The 24,009-nt window shown below is 37.8% G+C and overlaps 1 protein-coding gene across 2 annotated transcripts; it reads left to right on the top strand.

Annotated features, from left to right (window-relative positions):
* Positions 1-356: 356 nt before the first annotated feature.
* Positions 357-17,429, top strand: LOC107740446 (mothers against decapentaplegic homolog 6-like). Of its 2 annotated transcripts, XM_016552888.1 has the most exons (5): positions 357-461; positions 10,041-10,726; positions 11,783-11,839; positions 12,383-12,460; positions 16,669-17,429. In XM_016552888.1, exons 1-5 carry the CDS (start codon positions 373-375, stop codon positions 17,208-17,210), a joined length of 1,452 nt encoding a protein of 483 aa, XP_016408374.1. In that variant the 5' UTR covers positions 357-372; the 3' UTR covers positions 17,211-17,429. The 2 variants fall into 2 exon arrangements, with proteins under 2 accessions (XP_016408374.1, XP_016408375.1); XM_016552889.1 differs by lacking the exons at positions 357-461; positions 11,783-11,839 and adding an exon at positions 12,196-12,252 and having other exon boundaries at positions 9,328-10,726.
* Positions 17,430-24,009: the final 6,580 nt, after the last annotated feature.

Below are 24,009 nucleotides of genomic sequence, written 5' to 3'. Positions count from 1 at the left end.
CACACACACACACACAAATGCCATACATGCATGCATATGCTATTTGAAACTTTTTCATTTTTTTCGTTTTGTTTCATAAAATAATTTACATTCATAACACTGTGCTTTTTATTGTGTTATCCTGCCATTAATTTGCCAAAAACTAGTAAACTGCTGCAAAGAGGTTTCTAATGCTGTTGCTGAGGTAGAGACTGTAAATTCAACGTATTTATATCGTCTGACTGACTTAACCCAGCTCTGTATATTTCCACTCTTTTGCAAAGTTCGTGAAAACAAACTAGCTGATTTTTCTTTTCTTTAGCTGTTGAAAAGGGAACACGAAGCACCACTGTATCAATCCGCACGGGTAAGTAACCCCGGCACTACTTTCATATGTCACGTATCACACGCGGATTCGCTTGGATTCTCTTGATTCATGGATTACATTTTTCTTGGAGGAAGATTTACGGTGGAATAAACAGGTAAATAATCGCAAACTCAAGTAAATATTTCATTTCCATACGTATTATCACCCTTTCGAAACACACTCATATTATGGCATTCATTTATACAGATATAATGAGCGATATAACCTTTAATTTGCTTGAAAAATGTTTCCAAACGAGTGAGACATCACATCAAAGATTGTGAGTGGGATTTGCAGCCTGTCAGTGTAGCGTCTGAGCTTTAACCCCACCTCTGCATACAAGGCCACTATCTGTTTCCAATTAAGAGTGGAGGCTCAAATTTTTTTTTTTTACAAAACTTTGAAATCGTGGCAAGATTTATTAGATGGCTTTCAGGAATACTTGATTCTGATTGGTCCATTGTGGCATTCAGTAGTCAGATATTTCAGACCAGCAGTTAAAAAGGTGTGCCCCAAATGACATACTATACACTAAGCACTTTTACATGTACATTACCGTCTAGCATCAGAGTCTGACAGCCGCTCCTATGTAAGGAAAGTTTTTTTTATTAAGTGTCCAACATACCAATTTATTTATTTATTTTTGGTTAAATATGTGCATCATCTAGGTATTTAAAGTGTACCACTTCTTAATGTAGTTTCAAAGATTGTGAGTGGGATTTGCAGCCTGTCAGTGTAGCGTCTGAGCTTTAACCCCACCTCTGCATACAAGGCCACTATCTGTTTCCAATTAAGAGTGGAGGCTCAAAAACAGCCATTTAAAAGGGCCCGAGCATGTTTGGATGTTTACATTTCAGTCCTTCCCTTCAGTGTGGAGGCTGGGCTGAAGAAAAAGCCCCAAAAACAGCAAGGAGTTTTTAAAGCCTCAGTACTCCGTTACCAGAGTCCTTCGCCACCCACTGAGCCCCTGATCCTATCAAACACAAACACAGGCCAAAGTGGTTTGCTCAATAACACAGGCATGCCACAGCCCTCTTGCCTGGCTGCAGAGATATGCACTACCAGTTCATTTCAAAACCCTCCATCCTTATTTCACGCTCAGGATGGTGTGTGTGTGTGTGTGTAATTGTGAAAGTTGTTTTGGCATTAGTTTTAGATGCAACACATTTAGTGCTGCACATTCTGCCAATGCACAGTCAATTAAAATATGATAAATACACCCCAAGATAATTAACAGATTGTTATCTTATCTTAGATTTCAAACTTATTTAATTCATGCATGAATTCCATGAAATTAATTAGACGTTTTTGCGTTACAGGTTATGAATACAATGTAAAAACTAACAGTTTCAGCAGCAAAGCCTCATTCTCCTATATAGCAATAATGTATAGCCTTCTGGAAAGAGTGCTGTGGGTAGTTTTGGGAATAATGTGTTGCCTTAGTTCTGGAAAGAGAGTTCTGGACAGTCTCTGGCCCGCTCCAAAAGCGCTTATACTGACCCCATTATGGGTGTATAAATGTGGATGCTTAAATTAGAGCTGGTCTGCATTCACATGTCATTGCCAATCCCAGCTATGGACTGTGAGAGGGACCATGAAGCTGTAATCTAGAGTTTATGTGCGTGTGGTGTGCCAGTCATGGACCTAGGGAATAAAACTGAGCACAGTTCACCTCAGGCACTTGGAGTGACTTGAGACTTGTAATTGCCACCATTTTATAGAAACAGAAATTATGTTTCATAACTTTATAAAAAATAAAAATCTTAGTAATTTTTTGAGAATATTTTTGCGTGAGCATATGTATGTTTTTATTTTCTCTAACCATGCACTCTAGAGATAATAAAACCGGCCAGTCTGTCTGGACCAAGATTTCTTTTAGATAGCTCATATTTGGAGTTCATATAAAAAGCGTTTCTGAACCTACTGATAAAGCTTTATCTGTCATGCTCCTCCCTGGGCCACCTGATGTATGTCTTGTCTTATCTCACATGGATGATAATTATATGATAGCCTACTGCTCTATGTCACGGATACAGGCAAAGGAAAAACTTTCAACAAGCTTGAAAGGAAAAAAGTTCATAGAGAAGGATTTGATTAGTCATGTGAGATGTAGCAGAATGGAAACCCTGTGTTTGAGTTTGTGTATGTATTGACCATGAAAGATAACAGAGAATGAGCACCCACCAATATTAATAAACATAACAATTATTATCATTCATTCATTCATTCATAAATGAATAAATAAAAGTTATTCTGGGCAGTCTGTTCTCTGTTTTGATTGGTTGATTTGTGAGGCTCTAAATCTGGCATCTTCAAAAACAGTTGTAATTGTGCACGTTCTTCTTTCATATGAAGATGGATAAACTGTAACAAATTAATAGTGAAAGTGCAGTTGTTGTGTTTATAAGTTACTTCTGCTTGATTTGACCCTTAATTAACAAGTACTGCATTGATATATTCATTGGCATATCATTGCTTTGACTTGAATAAAAATGGTTAATTTATATGTTATAACATGAAGTACATTTTTAAGTTAAATGTTCAACTTTTTGATGCTGAAACTTGTAACAGACACAAACAAATCTGTAAATCTGTCTTCTGTATTTCACACGTTTCTGCCTCAAATTCTCTCTCTGCTCAAAGCCAGGCAGGGACAGGAAATTGAGAGCCGATCTGGTAGTGGTCTGGCCTCCCAACCCTGAACTGCAGATCCACTCGCTTTGAAGTTGGGAGAAGAATCACATGCAATTACTTGCGACATAAACCACGTTCTTCAAAAACACATCCTCTCCCTCTCTCCATTTCACACTGAGGGCTTACATTTTTTCTCAAGAATTGTGAACTAGTGGGAGAGTTGTTGACTTGCCAAATGCTGGGAATTGAATATACAGTAATCAGGGAGAGATTTAGAAACAGTTGAATGAATCACACCATAAAACATCCCACCCATTCCCTCCAGAAACGTGCAGGAATACACACAAACACACAAATTGCATGAATGTATTACCCACAGTACCTATTCCTTACATTTAGTAACATTCTCTTTGTCTTTACTTTTAGCCTTCTCCAATGGAGATACATGTTCAGAAATCTTCAGTCACAAAGAAACTGTTACTCCAAAAATTCGGTACTGCTTTGTGCCAATGCCCCGGTCTCTCAAGAGTTTAAAGCTGTGTATAGAAAGAGTCTGGTAAGCTAAAGAGTAGAGAACTTCCTCAGGAGAGAAAGAATGCCAAGTTTTGCTTACATCACCATACTACACAATCAGAAAAAAGAAAGAATATAGAAATGGATGTCTCTTTTTCGGTCTCTATTCCTGTTCAGGACCTTTTTAAAGCATGTTATATGGACTATTATATGCATAATGTTGTTATATATGTGTGATATTTTAGGATAAATAACCATAACATGATTGTGATGTGTTAAATCTAGTTCTCAATGAACACTACGGCGGACCATGTTTATTTAATCCTAAAAATCACTCCTTTGGCAAGTCCACAAACCCACCTTCATTTTTATTGGTCAATTAAATACTGTTAAAATATTTATATAATATTTTAAAATAGTACTTTTTACTGCAAAGCATAGCCTACATTTAATGAGAACACTTGGAAACAATTGGTTTATAAGGATGTTTGGGTAGTTTTACTGGAAAACAAGACAAAAAAATATATAAAAAGACAGTGTTGTTCTGTGAAGCATTCAGGATGTTTTGTGCTGTGATACAGTACACAAAAAGAGAGCCACACAGGATCAGTTTACTCACAGATCAATGTTCAATCCAAAGACACTACAGCTTAAGGGGTACTAAAATAGCACCTCAATGCCTCAGAATGCAGCCTTGAAAGTAATTTATGAGTAATTTAGCTGACATAATGAAGTTGACAATGATCATGCAATAACATTTAAGTCACAAGAGGAACAGAATACAAATATTACAAAAAGAAAGCAGTTAGGGAAAAAAAAACTAAAGTTTTTTTTTTTTTGTAGAGGAGTTCAGTTCCTCTGTTTTTCCTGCTCCTTTGTCAGTTTAAATCAGAGCCAAACACACACATAAAAACATACACACATTCTTGGTAAACTTATACTCAACATTACTTTCAAAGCAGAGGGTTCTTCCTGAAAGAAGTAGCTTTTTCCTTCAGTATGTACTCTGTCTCTCTTTCTTATCTTTGAGGAAAAGTTCCTCTGACCCCTGGCCAGACTCAGGCCCGTGTTTCCTCACCTTATAGTGTTGTGGATCTTGCTTATTTAAGGACGAAATGCACGTGAGTTCAGCCAATCTATTGTTACTGTTTTGACAGAGTTCAACTTTATATTAAGAGAGTTTACAGGCAGAGAAAATAGAGGAGCAAAACAAACCGGCCTGAATGACTTTGTGTTTTGAGTGAAAAAGTAAAAATCAACTCACATATACAATAAATTAAAAAAAGTACTAACCATAATCACAGGGGTAGTCATTTCAACAGGGGACGTCAGGGAGCACCAAGGAGCATAAACTCCCTATAGCAGTGCATGAGCGGTGATGAAAAGCACCAGCAGAGAGGCCCTGTGTGTGTCTGGTCAGTTGACAGTGAGACACAGTATGTGTAGCTGTTCGGCCCGGGAGAACAAGTGTGTTTGTGTATGGAACTGAAGCCCTTATCTCCAGCCTGTACTGACGCCATAGTCTTCCTGTCTCAAATCTCCTCCATTGATTTACTCTCTCCTCTCTGCCTCTCCACCCCTCGCTCTCTCTGTTTCTTTTTCTCGATCTCTTACTTAATTCAGCTCAGCCCGAGGAGCCTTGCTGGCCCCTGGAACGGTCTTCTCCCTTTTCCCGTCCTCTTTCTCTCTCTCTCTGCGTCTCTCTCCTGGAGATTAGATGTAGTCTTTGTACCCACTGACGTAAACACCGGTTGGCAGTGGCACAGATGCACGCAAAGTCTATTACTGTTGACGGGACACGCCTGTCTCTGGTTATGCAGGTTTACTGATGAACGCAAACACTTGTAATCTTCATATCTCTCTGTCTGTGTTTGTACATCTCTGTCTCTGTTTTCCTTTCTTTTTTACCCCCAAGCATACTTGAATCTCAGCAGAGGTCCACAGTTGTATGCGTTTTTACCTGTGTTATTGTAATCATTTAGTCTTGTGTGGCACTGTGAAGATAATAGTTCTGAAATGACGAGGCACAGGATAACTTCATTTGCATCGAATTAGATGTAGTCTTTGTACCCACTGACGTAAACACCGGTTGGCAGTGGCACAGATGCACGCAAAGTCTATTACTGTTGACGGGACACGCCTGTCTCTGGTTATGCAGGTTTACTGATGAACGCAAACACTTGTAATCTTCATATCTCTCTGTCTGTGTTTGTACATCTCTGTCTCTGTTTTCCTTTCTTTTTTACCCCGAAGCATACTTGAATCTCACAGTTGTATGCGTTTTTACCTGTGTTATTGTAATCATTTAGTCTTGTGTGCCACTGTGAAGATAATAGTTCTGAAATGACGAGGCACAGGATAACTTAATTTGCATCGACTGTGTTGCACAAATGCAAAGTCAATTGCACGCTAAGTGAAGTAAACTCTTTGTTTACTCGCACAAGTAAGAGTAGAGCTCTATCTCTCTCTCTCTATCGTCTAGATGTTTATGGCCTGCTTTGTCGGCGCCAGGCGCTCTGAGACTAGACTAGACTACAATCAGTTCAGCAACAGTGGTCTGATCTCGCTGAGTTTCTCTCCCTTTCCTCTGTTTTTAGCCTACTTCCTTCCTCGGGTTCTCAGATATTCTCTTTTCGCTCATAGAGCCAACAACAGGCATGCTTAAAAAGCACACAAAATGAATGGAAGGAGTCAGCTTTGCACAGCAATGCAGGGACTGTTGTATATTCAAAGAGGAAACAATCTGAAATACGTATTCCTCAGATATGCTGTTTAGCTACAAGAATAAATCGTATAACGTGGGTTGTTCTGTTGGTGTTCTTTTAAAGAATCTAGGTAAATAAAGCAACTCTTTGTGGTGTTATTTGCTTAAAACAGATTTTTTTCAATGTACCGTAGATCATAGAGCTAGTGTTGATTTGCACCATTTTAAAGAACAGAATATGTTGGTCTAGAGAGTGCAATGTTTTTTTTTTAATTATATATAACAAAATATGCATTATATTTTTAATTTAATTAAAATAATATGAAAACCAGCAGTAATATTGTTACAATAACAGCTCTGGTCTAGTTTTTCAGTTATTGTTTCTGCAGGTTACATCTTTATGCCAGTAGGTGGCGGCCAATGACTGACTTTAGGAGTGAGTCATTTGAATCATTCACTAAACTGATTCATTCAAAAACTGACTCATTTAGGAGCAAAGCAAGTGACTGTATAAGAGAGCCATTTGAATAATTTTATCAACCGATTGACTGTACAAATTAATTCAGGAATGAAACAACACTACAGACCCGCTCAGTTTTCAGTGTCAGAGCAAAAACAGACAATATAATTGGCCCTCTACAGTGTCTGATGTACTCAATATTAACTGATTGTTTATTGAATAAAAGCAGATATATTTTATATATAAAGGTAATGTGGCAAAAAAAGTGCTACTTTAAATAACTTCACAGAAACAGAAATTTGTTGTTGATTACCTGCTGTGATCAACTTTTGCTCATGAGGTATCACTATATTTTACTGTATATATTGCTGAAAAAGAAATTATGGATAAACTCTTAAAACTCAATCAGTCATGTACTGTACAGTAGTCAGCATTTGAAGTGGATCAAAAAAGTTAATCAAAGTTGTCCTAAGACAGGAACGCATTTTGGTTTTAGGACAACTTTGATGAAAGGTTTTGATCCACTTCAAATGTTGACTAGTGTAGAAAGGACATACTGCTAATTATTGTGGCAATGTAAATACACCGAAACAAAGATGTTGGTACAGCATGATGAAAACGTTAACAATTTACAATGAAGTTCAATAGTTAACTACATTAGTTAACATGAACTAACGATGGAAAAGCATTTATTAATCTTAGTTTATTAATTGGGTCCCTCTATTGAAAGTCCAGGTAACCAGAACTTAGAAGATCCAAAAAGGTCATAAAGACATCGTAAAACTAATTGAATGAATCCATATGAATCGAGTGGTTTAATCCATGTCTTGTGAAGAGATGTGATGGCTGTATATGATGAACAGATTTAATTTAGGCTTTTATTCACATATAAACACAAAAACATAGACCGGATCACATATGGTAAACACGGAAGCGTGTGTATGCGTAATGCGAGTGTGACGCACGAAAACCAATGGAGTTTGTTCTAGAATATTTGAGCTTCTGTGTTTACCATGTGTGAAGTGCAATATGTATGCACGTCTTAAATTTAGATGAAAAAAAAGACAAAATTAAATCTGTTCATCATTTTAACGATTTCTCATGACGATGAGAAAATGATGACAGAATTTCCATTTTTTTAGGTGAACTGTCCCTTTAAAAAATATTTATGGACCTGAGCTAATAATGAACAATTGTAATCTGTATTGTCAACAAAGATGAATAACTACTGTAAGAAATGCATTTGTCATTGTTAATGTTAGGTAATATTGTCAAGTACAGAAAATATTTTTACAGTAAATATTTCCTAAGAGTAAAATACTGTAGCCATAATATTAAAATTTCCAAAGGAGTAAGAGAACTTCGCATTCTGCTTTTGTTAAGAATATTCAGGTTTTTTTTCATATGCACATACTGCCACGTAGAAGCATCACATTTACACAGCAGACATTCATTCATTCTCTGGCTGTCTCCTTGTCTTCACCATAAATGAGGTTTTCCTTGCCGAAACTCTTGTTTTGACTGCCAGAACCTTCCACAGGAGACAGATTACACTGCTAATGTCTGTCTGTGGCTACGACTTCCTGCTACCATAGGCCACACCAGCAGTAAGAAATCAGGTCTTTACCACACAGCTTCTTTACATTGTCGAATTGTGCATTCAATTGAGTTTGAGATGTTTTCATCAACTCATCCAGTCTTCAGCCTATATTAGTTGAACTTGTGTCATCTGAATGTATTTTGACTTTGTTTTTGTCTCTAGAGCATTTTGGCAGTATTCATGGAACTAGCGCCATCCAGAATGGAGTATGGACCCGAAGAAAGGCCTTAAGGGATGTGAGTGCTCTCTTTTTCTGTCTCCCACTGTCTCGCCTCTCTCCCTAAGGTCCATTAGGAATAAGGGGATTGTTGACATGCTATTCCTGTTGGGTCTTGCTAGACCCCATCAACAAGACCACGTCTGTCCAGACTGGATGGACTGGGGTTATTTTGGGGGGTGGTTTGGTGCTGGTCTCTCTGTCTCTGCTCCAGACTTCTGCTGATAGACTATCTAAGAGACTTAATGGGAGTAGCTGCAATTATTAGCCTGACGCCAGGCTACAACAGTTATCACCCCTATGAAAAGTGAAGTGAGAAAGCCCAAGGATTCTTGCTCTTGATGCTGACAATTTGCAACAAGGGTTTTCATCATTCTATATATCTATATCATTCACCAGTGCAGAAAAAGGATTTATATATATATATATAAACCTTGCTACATGTACTGCGTTTGGTGTTTTATACACACACACACACTCGTCTCACACACACACACACACACACACATTATACATATATAATTATATAATATGCACAACAATTAAAATAGTGTGGTGGTAATACTACTAGTAGTATTTCTATTATTTTAAAATAATAAAACATAACTACATAAATTAATGATAAAAACGGGGTCTTATTCTAGCGATTTCATTATTTGTAGTTATTGTAATACGTTTTTTCGTGCACAATCACAAACATTAAAGCAGTTGCTAACATTTTGGTGTCTTGAAATTGTTTTTTTTTTTCCTTCACAATCATTGCAGCAGTAACATGTTGATGTTCTGGCGCTGCCACAGCACACACACACACACACACACACACACACAGGTACATGTTGCTCCTTTAAGAGTTCGGAAACTTGATACTGTGTTTGCGCAACAATCAACGCGGCTCGCAGCCGCCAAAGTGTCTAGACGAGCACATGATGGGAATCAACCAATGGCTCCACTGCTCTCCTCAGGGGCCCCGTGTGTGCGTATCTGAAGAAGAAAGAGAGTGAAACGGCGAAAGACCATCGAAGAATCCCATTAATCTCGCTCGAAACACGGAACGAAACCTCAAGACATCCCACGTCCGTCTATCCACCCGGAACGACCACTTTGCTGTCGCAACACAATCATTTTCTTCCGCGAGGAGCGCGTGGAACATGAATAAGGATTATAGTGAGATCCATTCATGTGCTCGGCGACATTAAACTGCTGCAGAAGGTTTTCTTCGAAAAAAAAGAGGTCTGTTTCGGAGATTATCGAAGATTTTTTTCTGCACATCGTGCATTTCGTATTGTTCAACAAGAAGTTTCTCATATTGTTGGGGAATGTTTACAGACTGGATGCACCGCTCCTCACGTAGTGCACTATCATTATTATAGCCATCCATTTGCTACAGTGCTGATATATTGTAGCAGCGGAGTCTAATGTTGGGCTTTGCTCAGGCTCTGCTTGGCTGTGCATGTAAACACAGATCATTGATGTCGCACAGCGAGCGCACGAGCGTTTGGAGTCTCCGCGGTTCTCACCAAACATAGGAAAAACGGATGCAAACTGTTTAAATTGTCGTATGTTCAGGACGAGACGCACGGGTCTGGTTCGGCGACTCTGGAGAAGCCGCTTGGTCACCTCAAGTAAAGAAGGGGGCGATGGTGGTCCGGATGACTGGAGTGACAGCAATCCAGAGAAGATCCCCAGAACGGAATATGCACCGGGAAACAATGCAGGCTCCTGCAGCAAACGCGTAGAGGAACGCGGGGAACCGGGGATCCTTATTGAGCACGATGGACCCCTCAACGAGGGAAGCGAGGGCAGGACGGTAACATGCTGTTTGTTTAGAGACCTCCCCAGAGGCAAAAACAAACTCGCTTGTCGCCTAGAACATAGGAATCACAACAACTATAGCAGTTTGAGTGGCAGGGAAGGGAAAAATGGTGCCGTGACCGAGCCAGAACTCAAGAAGTGCACTTATGCGTTTCTCAAAAAGTTGAAAGAGAAGTCTCTGGATGTTTTACTGGAAGCTGTGGAGTCTCAAGGCGGGATGCCAAGTGGATGTGTTCTGGTTTCACATACTGAAGTGCGAATTGGAGGTCAGCTGGTGTCTCCACAGTACCTGCTGTGTCGACTTTTCCGCTGGCCGGACCTGCGGCTCTCCTCTCTCCTCAAACCGCTCTGTCACTGTCAGAGCTTCAGGGCAGAGGACAGCCAGACCCTCTGCTGCAACCCCCATCACTACAGCCGCGTCTGTGGACCAGTTAAGGATGGTAAGGAAACCTCTGAATGCTTTTAGTCAAGGCTATAATGGCTTTGCTGTCCATTTGAAGTGTGTTTTCAGCCCTGCTGAAAAAAGCAGAACTTGTTTGCTGGTCTTAGTTGGTCTCCCAACCAATCCAGGCTGGTCTGTTTGATGCTTCTAGAGGAGTTTTGGGCACTTTTTGGTTTACTTGTTTACCCAGGCCAGGAAACCATCTTAAACCATATAAGACCATTTCAAATTAGCGAAGACCAGCAAACCCTCTTACGTGTTTTCTGTAGCATCAAATCAGGAAAAACTAATATAAATGTGATTTTTACTTGAAGCATGGGTGAATGATAGGGAGGGGAATTGGACAGTGATACTCCTGTTCAGGAAGTGGAATTCCCAACTAGAATCCCTCTGGGATTCTCAATTTCTCTGCTCTCTCCCTATTCACAAAAAACACTACCCTAACATTGTGTATATAAATGAACAGTTGCAGATAAAGAATTGATTGAACAATCATCTTTGAAGAGGGTCAAGAAAGAATACACTAAAAACGTAACATGTTGGTTTAGTGAATGCATAACCATAAATCAAAAGTAAATGTCTAAAGCAGTATGAATTGCACTGTAGTGCATGAGACCTTGACATGCATACAAAATGTCACTACACTCCATTAGCACTGATGCTAATAATTAATAGTTTTAAAGCAAAGTTTGATACATTAAGTGTTTTCCATGAAGTTTTCATTCTCTGCGTTAGCAAAATTGCAGTGTTTCCACCCACTGTTATAATGTGATTCAGAACAGGTCACTTTTGATTGGATTCCATGCATTCCTGGCACATGACGACACATCCATTGTCTTTTGATGGATGCTCTTCTTCACCTGTAATTTCCATACCAGCTGGGAACATTCTCATTTGCTGTAGAAATTCTGGAGAAACTGTGCCAAGCACTGTTACAGTATTAGATCTCTAGCTCTAGGTCTGGTCATATAGCCTTGAAAAGTCAGAGATGTGTTCAGTTTTAAAGCGATGCTCAATTTAAAGAAAACTCTAACTCAGTTCTCCCTATTTTCAGACACACCGCCTCCTCCCTACTCCCATTTCTCCCCCTTACCAGAACACAAGCCACCGAGTAAGTAATTGTGTCTTTCTCAGTAAGCAAAGATTCCTTGAAATAACAAATGACGTTTTAGCCCTGTATGTCATGTTTTTATCAGCAGTCAAATGGAGAAAAGGTTAAATTTTTCGTCTTGTCATTTTGCAGATTCTTCCCTCCCAGTGTGCTCTTCTTCACCTGTAATTTCCATACCAGCTGGGAACATTCTCATTTGCTGTAGAAATTCTGGAGAAACTGTGCCAAGCACTGTTACAGTATTAGATCTCTAGCTCTAGGTCTGGTCATATAGCCTTGAAAAGTCAGAGATGTGTTCAGTTTTAAAGCGATGCTCAATTTAAAGAAAACTCTAACTCAGTTCTCCCTATTTTCAGACACACCGCCTCCTCCCTACTCCCATTTCTCCCCCTTACCAGAACACAAGCCACTGAGTAAGTAATTGTCTTTCTCAGTAAGCAAAGATTCCTTGAAATAACAAATGACGTTTTAGCCCTGTATGTCATGTTTTTATCAGCAGTCAAATGGAGAAAAGGTTAAATTTTTCGTCTTGTCATTTTGCAGATTCTTCCCTCCCAGTGCTGCCTTACATAGAAACCGAAGCCATGCGTTCACTCGGTGGCATGTCGCTGGACTATTCAGGTTGGTGTGCAAGTCTTAAGTAAATTAATGCATTTAAAAGGGGAAAAAGTGTGTTCAGTAAATCAAATGGCTTATACATATGCTTATGCTACACTTAAAAGGTTGCAAAAGATTTCTCATTCAAATAAATGCTATTCTTTTGAACGTTCTGTTCATCGAATCAAAGTTTCCACAAAAATATTAACCAGAACAACCATTTTCAGCATTAATAATAAGCACCAAATGTAATGCTGCTGAAAATTCAGCTTTGCCATCACAGGAATAAATTTCAATATATTCAATTTTAAATGCATAAAAATAATTTTAAGTATATAAATATAGAAAATAGTTTCATATTGTAATAATATTTCACAGTATTTCTGCTTTTACTATTTTTAAAATTAAAAATGCAGACATGGTTGGCATAAGAGACTTCTTTCAAAAACACAGTCTTCTTTTTTAAATAAATAATGTTAGTGTGTTTACTGAATGTGATGCTTTGGTTTGGACCTAAGTTTGCTGGCAGTTGCAATTTGCTGTTTTCAGAGCTGCTACATATCAAACGGTTAGCTTATCCATGTTATTTTTGTTAGCATTTGGTCAGCATTCCTCTCTCTCTATCATACATACATACATACATACATTCACCTCCAAGTCCAAACATAAACTCTCAGTGCTTATTTAATGGTTCTTGAAGTAGTGACGTTGTTGCTTTCATTCGTTGCTTTTGTTTCTGTAGTGTTATGTAGCCATATGATTTATAGTTCTCTCTATTTTGTCACTTCTACGTTCAAGGATATTTTTAAGATGATGAATACAGGTTACACTTTTCTCTGGAGATTCATTAACATAATTGTTGACTTTCTCCAGTTTGAATGTGATATCTAGATGTGCCGTATGCAAGTAGCTAAAACTTCTTAGACGTCATCCACCAACTTTTCAGCACTGAGTCAAAATTAGATTATGAGCAACAATGGGCAGTTTTGTCAGGATGCTGACTGGGGGACTCGGGGCCTCCTGAGCTCTTATCTGCTGTGTGTCTCACAGCACTTGTGCTTATTATTACCCAGCATATAGAGCTCTGGAGACAAGGAACAAGATCCTCTTTTGGTGTGTCACATACGTTCTTTCCTCCATTATTTTCATGTTGTTGCTTCCTGCTGAGTTTTGCAATGCAAGCCTTGGCACAGCCAGCCAGTCGCATTTTAAAATAAGGTTTAAATTACAGGCCTCGCTGTGGCTTCCCCTCTTCCTGACAGAGCGCAGGCCAACACGCAATTTAACTAATGAAATCCTGCCTGTCTCTGCAGAGATTCTTTACAGATGTTGACAAAGAACGACTCTATCAATTGTTGGAAAATTATTTGCCCCTGTTTTTTAAGGGACACACATATTAAGGCTTTTTAGATCTAGTTACTTTTTTTTGGCTGATTTATTGTAATTGCGTTTATGCGTGATTGGATGTGTCTGTCTGCATATTCCTCTCCGTTTCTTCTCAGTATTGTGACAGGGAGAAATCATTTTGCTTTTTCATCCTGACACAAGCTGTTAGCTTCATCTTAGATAGGGATCAATATGCAGTCAATTCTCTTACCACAAATTCATCATCCAGTGGAATGAGCAGCAAAATGACTTGCAAAAGAAAGATACTTCTACAATTATATCCCTCAGTATAAAGAAATGTGTGTGTATGCCTGTGCCTGACTTCCAAGTATTATGTCACTAAAAATGAAGCATATGGGATAGTTCATCCAAAAATGAAAATTCTATCATCATTTACTCACCCTCATGTCATTCCAAACATGTATGACTTACTTTATTCTTTAGAGCACAAAGGAGTTATGTTTTGACTGCTTTGTCTATACAATAAGTGTATGGGGTCCCCATTGACTTTCACTGTATGGATTTACAAAAAGAAATGTCTTTGATGCTCCACAGAAGAAACATTATGTCATACATGTTTTAAACAAGGGTGAGTAAATGATGATAGAAGTTACATTTTTGGGTGAATTGCCCCTTCAAGTGTTATGTTAGAATAAAGCTTTAGATGCACAGAAAGAAAGAAAATTGTTGGCTTGCTTTTGGAGCCGAACAATTTCGACCGCTGCTGTTGTTCTAGAGTTGTGAAAATACTGGAAGTGTTCTAGAGTTCTTTGGCAGTTCTCGTCGTGGCATTTCCATTATCACCCCTCTAAGCTCCCCCACCATTCACTGGCTCAGTGGAAGGGTCTAATATGTGGAGGGAGATCTAATATTTGGCACAGCAGGACAGACAAGACTCCATCCTCTCCTTCCCCCTCTCATTTTGTGGTGTTGGTTTAGGCTAGGCGCACAAGCACCAAGAATGCTTTTGCAGGCACTAACAACTGTTATGCATGCAAAACAGAGAACTTTCTAAAGGAGAGGTTGAACGTTCCTAAACATTATCATACACCATAGCATTGCTTACAGAATTAAACTAGGCAGCAAATATGTGATCTGCATGTCTTTGCATACGATCGAAGGGAGTTAAATATGAAACGATAAATAAGAAAAGCAGATGAAAAGATTCTTTTCCATTGACATCTGATAGGTCTTTTGCATTGTTTTCCTATTTTGCATGGTTTTTCGAATTAAACTAGGCAGCAAATATGTGATCTGCATGTCTTTGCATACGATCGAAGGGAGTTAAATATGAAACGATAAATAAGAAAAGCAGATGAAAAGATTATTTTCCATTGACATCTGATAGGTCTTTTGCATTGTTTTCCTATTTTGCATGGTTTTTACATTGTATTTACTTAAAATCCAGGAAGTTTTATGCAAATCTTTATGAAAATGATGTCCTTCTTTTCTGTCTTTTACTTGCGTAACCTTTTTTTTATATATTTGAAAGTACTTACTAAGTGAGCGGCCAGAGAGTCTGAGATAATGATCGTGTATTTCCGTACCCCTCCTTAAACAAAACCTACTTCATTAACAGTGTGTCCTCTGCTGTCTGTTTGGGCCAGAGAGGGTTGAGACTGAGCAGAATGAAGGCACAGGCCCAGGGCTTTAGATCTTCTCCCTCAATAGAGCCTGTGAAGCAAAATAATGCCATCAGTCTGTGTTTGAGTTAATCAGACTGGATAGGCTGGCGGCTGTGGGGTCAGGGGGTCGCGAGCCTTCACTGAGTGGTCAGAGAGCTGAATGCTGGCCCTCGGAGGGGGAGAGGGGGCCCTTGTCGGCCCCGCGCGGAGAGAGAGGAATGCTGAGGCAGGAGCGGGGGGTGTTAGAGTCAGAGATGACAGATTTTGGGCCTGTTAGTGGGGGTCGTTGCTTCTTCAGTTTCGAATCCTCTCCTGATAGGATTGGAGATTTAGAGAGTGCACATGTACTGTGTAACAGCAAAAAGAATAAGGGAGCTGATATGAGAGTGGTCAAAACATTGACATTACTTGTCACGACAGCACATTACTGTAGAAATAAGCATGCCCCTGGTGCACTGGTGGCTTTCAGAAACACAAAACCTGATGTAACTTTAGATTAAAAATGTTTAAAAATCATTTTTATTTGAAGAAATGTTATATTTGAATAATATTTAATTATATTTAATAATAAGTATTATTTATTTGTTTGTTTATTTATAGCGACAATGCACATTAATGAACATCAGCATAAAAATACATATCCCTGATTATAGCAACATTGCTTTAATCATTGTTATCCAGTATTATAGTAATATCAACCACAATAATAATGATGCATTTCCAGTTTGTTTTTGTTTTTTTACTAATCAGCCTCAAATTTGGACAAATTAAAAATAAAATAAGTGAAATAACTTTAGTTTTATTAAATTAATTACATTTCAATATTTATTATATTTATTTACAAAAAACTAATTTGTTTTATTAATTAGTTTATTTAATAGGGACAATACATGTTAGTATATCATCAAAATGTAAACATGGCAGATTATAGCAACATTGCTAAAATCATTGCTATCCAGTATTGTAGTAATATTAACAACAACAACAATAATAATAATGACACTGTTTCTGGGTTTTTTTTCCACCGGTCTCTTATTAAATTAATTATAATTATTGTATGATTTTACAATAAATAGATTTTCAATACTTTTTTAACTAAATAGAAAAATACTGCACATAGCAACTCTTTTCCTGGAAAAAATTCTTTAAATAATATTTGTACTTTGGCTTGTGTCCTTTTTTTGAAATTCAAGTTTCTTATGTTTTTTTTTCACTCCACAGATGCCAGTATGTCTCCCTCCTCCCTGGCTCAGAACCACTGGTGTAACGTGGCATACTGGGAGCTTCGTACACGCGTGGGCCGTCTGTACCCAGTTCATGACTCCTCTCTTAGCATCTTCTATGACCTACCTCAGGGTACAGGCTTGTGCTTGGGCCTGCTCCCCCTCTCTCCACGTTCCACCTCCGTCCAGCGCACCCGTGGCAAGATCGGACACGGCATCCTCCTCAGCAAAGAGCCAGATGGAGTTTGGGCCTACAACCGCAGTCAGCACCCTATTTTTGTGAATTCCCCGACTCTGGAACATTACCCCTACCTGAGTTTGACTGTGAGGAGAGTCATGCCAGGCTACTCCATAAAGGTTTTTGACTATGAGAAGTCGTGCCAAATTCAACCCCCCAGTGATTTGGTGCACATGGAAGGGCCATACGACCCAAACAGTGTGAGGATCAGTTTTGCCAAGGGCTGGGGACCATGCTACTCAAGACAGTTTATTACATCATGCCCATGCTGGTTAGAGATTTTACTGAACAACCACAGATAACGTATACACATGAACAAATGCAGACATATACATTGCTCTTACCACACCATGCACACACTCACTACAAACGCTCAGACGCCCACAGCCACAATCCTAAATGTAATCTATCTAAATTTAATATAAAGTTTTATATAAACGTATTATATGGAATACTTGTAAATACTGAGTCATTTTTACAACATAATTATTTATGTATGGTGCAATGTCTTTATGGATGGACAGAGGAAATAAAAAAAAGAAATGCATTTATATATATATATATATATATGTATGTATATGTATATTCACACACACTGATTCTTGTATATATATATAAGACAAATTTAAACACATAGGACTATTGTTTCACCATATGAAAATTTGAAAAAAAAATGTATATGATCTGTAAAAAATAAACATGGCAAAATAATACTTTTCATATTATTTAATATTACACATGATTAATATCAGTGTTGAAGTATGTTTTATGTAAGTTTTTGGTGGCTGCCATCAATCAGAAAATGAGCAAAAATTTAACCTCGAATTTAATTTCGCCCTTATTATCAATGCTGAGCTTACAGTCATGAATTTATCACTGGGTCTTTTGTCTTTGATGATAGATGTTTGATGTTTGGCTGGCTTCATGAATAAAACTATAAAAATGTTATGGGATAAATAAAATATTTGCCAATGAAATGAATCAAGGCTGTTATCTAGAGATCATTTGGAAATTTCCAATTAGCTCAAAGCTCAAGTACTTAATTTGTCTGTAGAACAGGGCATATAGTGTTCTTCAAACATCTCATCTTTTCATTCAATTTTTTAATGCACAAAGTGACCATTACTTTGCTTACACATCACATTAAGTGACACAGCTCTCTGTTTTCAGTGTTGCAATGCATCGGGGTCATTGTTTCACCATATGAAAATTTGAAAAAAAAATGTATATGATCTGTAAAAAATAAACATGGCAAAATAATACTTTTCATATTATTTAATATTACACATGATTAATATCAGTGTTGAAGTATGTTTTATGTAAGTTTTTGGTGGCTGCCATCAATCAGAAAATGAGCAAAAATTTAACCTCGAATTTAATTTCGCCCTTATTATCAATGCTGAGCTTACAGTCATGAATTTATCACTGGGTCTTTTGTCTTTGATGATAGATGTTTGATGTTTGGCTGGCTTCATGAATAAAACTATAAAAATGTTATGGGATAAATAAAATATTTGCCAATGAAATGAATCAAGGCTGTTATCTAGAGATCATTTGGAAATTTCCAATTAGCTCAAAGCTCAAGTACTTAATTTGTCTGTAGAACAGGGCATATAGTGTTCTTCAAACATCTCATCTTTTCATTCCATTTTTTAATGCACAAAGTGACCATTACTTTGCTTACACATCACATTAAATGACACAGCTCTCTGTTTTCAGTGTTGCAATGCATCGGGGTCCAGGGAAGCTTTCTTTTAGTGCCGTTGTTTGTTCTAGAGGGCGACCGCGTAGTGGCTAGCTTACTCAGCAGTCTGCCTGGCCCCACCTCATCCCTTTTAAAACAGGACTCCCAGAAAGCAACATAGACATTATCCCTGCGCCACGCTGCCCGGCCGCCCAGCTCCAGACACATTCTTCAGCTCTGTGAGCACCATATTATGACTGTGGAGACAGAAAAGAAAAAGCGCCTTTGAACATTTGTATCTGTGCAGGGAAACGGAAAAATGGAGGCATTTGCATTTAGCATGTTTGTCTCCTCAAGAGCTGATGCTGCTTTTCAGGGAGGATTTGAGTAGATTAAACTTTTTAAATCAACATTGCATTCTCCCACATTTCTCAGGGTTTCTCAGCAGTTAACGTGATTGTGCATAAAACGACATAATCAGCTCAAATAATATTGTCTGTTCTCTTATATGCATGAATGTTTTTTAGTTTCTATCTCTAATTGATCTCATTTGTCACATTCTCAAAGCAGGATCTCTGGCTCTCAGCTGTGTTTCTGCGTGAGGTTTCTAGCCGTGGTGTTTTTAACTCCATGGTGGGCTGACCTCACAGTGAACTGGATTTCTGAGTGAGTGTGGTGATTTTGGCTCAGCCAGTGCTGCTCTAATTCGGTTTCTACCACACCAGATCATACCAGTTTGCGATTCAATCGTTTAACTTGCAAAGAATGAACTCAAATACTTGCCCTTTGTATATGTGAGAGATGATTTTCCTAGAGAATGTTCTGTACACCCCATTGAACTACGACACGCTGTAAAATCAAACAATTGCCTGTCTTTGAGATGGCTAATGTAATTAACTTGTGTATCTCATTTTGGCAATCTTGTGCTTTGAGTTGAAGGTACATTCGAAAATAAGGAAAGATAGCTGAATAGGATAAATGAATTACTACACAAATTTTTCATATACTTCTGTTATTAGATTTACAATACAGCAGTCACTAATTTGAGTGACAAACACTAGCTTTTTTATGAAAAGAAAGATAATCATTTTTGGAGGAACTTAAAGGCAGGGTATGTGATTTTTCAAAAACACTTTAGAAAACTGATTCGGGCCGAATCGCAAAACAAACTTGTAGCCAATCAGCAATAAGGGGCGTGTCTACTCGTGATGTGGAGGAGAGCGCGTTCAGTGAATGGGACGGACATTAGCCGAGCGGAGCGACAGAAAGATAGAGATAGCGGATAAAAAAACAAAAGAGGAAAACGTTTGCGGAACGATAAGGCAAGAAGTAGGACCCGTGTAAATATCGGATCAGCTTTCCAGCGCTGGAGAGAACTCAAGGAGCGGAGGCCTGCGATCGGACGCCGAGGTTGCTTTGTTTCTTCTCAATAGGTGAGTAACACCATGTCTACAACAGCTAAAGTCTGCCTACACTGGACACGATCAAACGACCGTTGAAAACCATTTGAAATTTGTGTCAGCACGTCATAAATAGAACCCGGCAGCAGTTTTCTGTCGGGGATTTGTTGCACCGCGCCGCTCATGTCCGTAGACACGGTGTAACATTGGTTTTGCTTTGTTTCACAGAACTAATCGTTGCCTGGGTTGCGTACGTATATGTGGGGCGGAGCTATCAAAATAGGGGCAAGACCCTTTTGGGGTAGGGGCGTGTTTGTTTTGGTGATTTCAAATATCAACATTGGCTACCAGAAATCACTTACTCTGCCTTTAAGATAATCTACTAAAATCAATGAATGCATGGTTGTTAATCACCACTGTAAAGTTATTGCTCGTTGAATTCGTGGACAAGCCTTCCTGATTAAGGCTCGAAAGATCAACCTAATTAAATCTCAATGGCACAATAGAGATGTGAGGCCTTTAGGAAGAGAACTAAAGCAGATTAAACCAATAAAAACAAATGCAGAGATGCCATTTGACGTCACATAAAACATTTAATTACATTTTTTCCCACATGTCCCCACTTCTTATTCTTTATTCCCATACAGTCTTGAAAATGCACGGTGAGTGAAACAAAAGTAGACAGCATCATAAATCATTCTGTCATCAGGTAATTATCTAAATATAATATTTAGCCTTTATTTTCTTTCACTCTTTTTCTTTATATTTAAACCATTCAGCAGCCCTATAACTCTTAGATTGTTTAAAGTCCATGTATATATGTAATGTGTCTGTGATGTATACGTTTATGTGTGTAGAGTTTGGCGTGTAGGCATATTGGTGTTTATTCTTAATCCTGTCTCTGTTTTGTTTCTGTAAGCACTATGTCTGTCAGCCACTGTAGTAATTATAGTGAGACTGGAAGCCTGGCTCGGGACGACCCGCTCCTTAAACATCCTTCAGACATAACACTGCTAGACCCATATCCTGAAACCCTGCCAAAACCATTTCCCTACCCCTTCGCTTCTTTTCAAAGTCCTCTCTCTCTTCATCTATGTCCCCCTCTCGTTTGAATCTCAAAAGCACTTTGAATTACCCCAAACTGTTGGATAAGTATCTGTCTATGGAGGTGGTTTTCTTTTTGGGCTGTTTTGCTTGCTGAGTAAAAATATTTGTCTTTGCTCCATCATATAATTTTGAATTATTATATTTTTATAGGCTTGCAGGTTTTTTTTATCAAGTATAAACTGTGTACTTTATGAAAGACTGAGCCACTGTAGACTGTCCAGCATTTCCTGTCAATAGCTCTGCAGCAGAGAAATCAATATAGTCCCCATGGAGCCAGACACAGTTCTGTTGTTCAGCTCCAGTGTTTATCAGACAGGCCACAGTGATATATAAAGAAGATAATCCATTCTTCATTTTATTCCTGATAGGCACATAGTGGCGTTCATCTGTTTGTGTGTGTGCGTGTATCAGTGGGTGACTATTAACTTTCAGAATTCATTGATAGCTTTTCGTTCATCAGTAATACATTGATATATGATCATGAATATATATATATATATATAGGAAAAAAATATATACATATAACATATATATATATATATATATATATATGTGTGTGTGTGTATGTATGTATGTGTATATGAGGAGTTTATTTGCAAAAACAGATAACTCCATTTTTTTTTATTTTCAAAAATCATGTTTTTTATTATGTTATCATGTTTTTATTGTGTTAGTTGGCTAGTATTTTTTTTTTTACCTAATCAAAATAACCCAACTGCAGTTTGATTGAGATTAATTGGAATGCACAATGAAAAAACATGGCTGAAAACTGAGTTGTTTTTGCAATTGAACTCTTCATATGTATATGTATTTTTTTTTACAGTGTATTACTGATGAATGAAAAACTATTGACGAATTCTAAAACGAAAGGTTAATAATCACCCACTGATTTCAGACTTTCTACTTCAAAATTTCATTTTTATTTCAGTGTGTTACTTGCTGTTTCTTTAATTATTTGTGAAGTTTAGTAACAATTTCTGAGTCAAAACTGCTTCAAAGTAAATCTTACACCATTTTCATTGCACATTCTCATTTGATTGACCTTTTAAATATATATTTATTTATATGTGAATTTTCATTGTTAAATTTTTATTCTATTCTATTTTATTCTATGGCACATCAAGAGTAGACACGCCCCTTACTGCTGATTGACTACAAGTTTGTTTTGCTATTCGGCCCGAATCAGTTTTCTAAAGCGTTTTTGAAAAATCGCTTACCCCACCTATAACTATAAAATGACTGCATTTACCATCTGTCATTCATAGTTATGATTTCAGGATGTTTAATTAATTTTTTAAAATCTTGCAAATATATTACAGATATATTTTGCATGATTTATGAAGTATGATGTATTTTTTACATTATTAGGTGACAAATTTGATGTTGTAAAAAAGTGTTAGTATGTACTCCTCCCCCAGCCAGCCCCTATCTCTCTCTCTCTCACACACACACACACTCTCACTCTCTTTCTTTCTCTATTTTCTCACCTTTGCTCTCACTCTCTCTCTCTCCACAGGAGGATCGGATGTTCTCGAGTCTCCAGGAGGGCAGTCGGCCGGCAGACGGACTGGCTCCACACTAGACTGGGCATCCGTACACAGTCAGACATTTTCTCGCCAGTTTTACTTTCACTAGCCTCAGCTAAACATGCTTGTTGCTAGCAAACATTTTCACACATACATATGTATAGACACACATATATACACAAATACATGAGAAACCACATGCATGTGTTTGCCTTCAAATTCATTTATGGTATTCATTATCTTAATCTATATATATAGTATTCCCCTCAAGTCTAAGTAATCCAGCACATATACTGGACATATATATACAGCAGATGATATTCAAGGATATGATGACAGAAAGTTATTCAATTATTTAGGCAGACACACAACCATCTATCCACACAATGCCAACATATGATGATATGAAATGTAACCTATAGGCGAGCAGACAAGCACATGCTACCAGGAGTTGAGATTTGTTTTTAAATTAGCTTTTTATCAGGATTTGTCAAAATATTACAGACTACTTTAAACATTATATATCGTATGTTATAGTTATGTTTCATTCATTCACAGGGCATTTTTTATTTATTTACTTATTTATTTATTTTTAATGACAGTGGATAAATGAGTCTAAAAATAAACAAGTAATAACTATTGTAATTAATTTTGTAACTTGATGAGGTTCATACTACAAGACAATGATATAATATGTAAAGTATGTTAGTCTGTGTTATTTTGACAAGTCCTCATAAAAAATTACATTTTTATAAATCATCATCATCATCATCATCATCTCTTGCTCAGTGAAACCAGAGCAGGGGGCATTCCTTCCTCAAATGGCTCCCTCTTCCTCTGTCTCATCTTGTGGTGTTATTGAAGCAGTATTTCAGGCCTGTCATAAAGTCCCTTAGGGATAAAGTATCATAACTACCTAAATAAGTGTCTCCAGATGATTAGGTAAGTCTTAACACCTCAAGATTATAATAACATAAGGTCCTTAATTGTATTCTTTTTAATTGTATATATTTTTCATACTTCATTACATGACATATCATAGGTTTTAGAGTCAGCATAAAATATTATTTTCTTATTTTTAGAAATATTTATTTTGGGGAAAGAGGATGGGGTGGATGTAAAAACTTATTCTGTTATCAATTGCTGCCACCTGGTGGCGTCTGAACTAACTACATGCCCGTAAGAACCTTTTGGAAGGAGCAGGACAATCCTCTGGCATCATGTTTTGGCTACTGGCCATGCAGCTAGTCAATATTTTCCTGGAAGACACATTAGATGTGAATGCTCAGTGGAGCCAAGCAACCTCAGATGTTTTCCTTTGCCGTTTCTGCTTCCATTCATGAGGAGTTGGAGCTCAGCCCAAATAGCTGTGTGATCCGTTAGT

This window comes from Sinocyclocheilus rhinocerous, unplaced genomic scaffold (genome assembly GCF_001515625.1).
Source record: "Sinocyclocheilus rhinocerous isolate Xijiao unplaced genomic scaffold, SAMN03320098_v1.1 scaffold225, whole genome shotgun sequence".
NCBI classification, from domain to species: domain Eukaryota; kingdom Metazoa; phylum Chordata; class Actinopteri; order Cypriniformes; family Cyprinidae; genus Sinocyclocheilus; species Sinocyclocheilus rhinocerous.
The sequence above is the reverse complement of the archived record's forward strand: the minus strand, read 5'-3'. Positions and strand labels throughout refer to the sequence as shown.

Excerpts from the sequence above, each read along its gene's own strand:
- LOC107740446 (XM_016552888.1), top strand. The coding sequence starts at position 373 with ATGTCACGTATCACACGCGGATTCGCTTGGATTCTCTTGATTCATGGA. Across the intron at positions 462-10,040 it reads ATTTACGGTGGAATAAACAG|GACGAGACGCACGGGTCTGG; the intron begins GTAAATAATCGC and ends TCGTATGTTCAG. Across the intron at positions 12,461-16,668 it reads CATGTCGCTGGACTATTCAG|ATGCCAGTATGTCTCCCTCC; the intron begins GTTGGTGTGCAA and ends TTCACTCCACAG.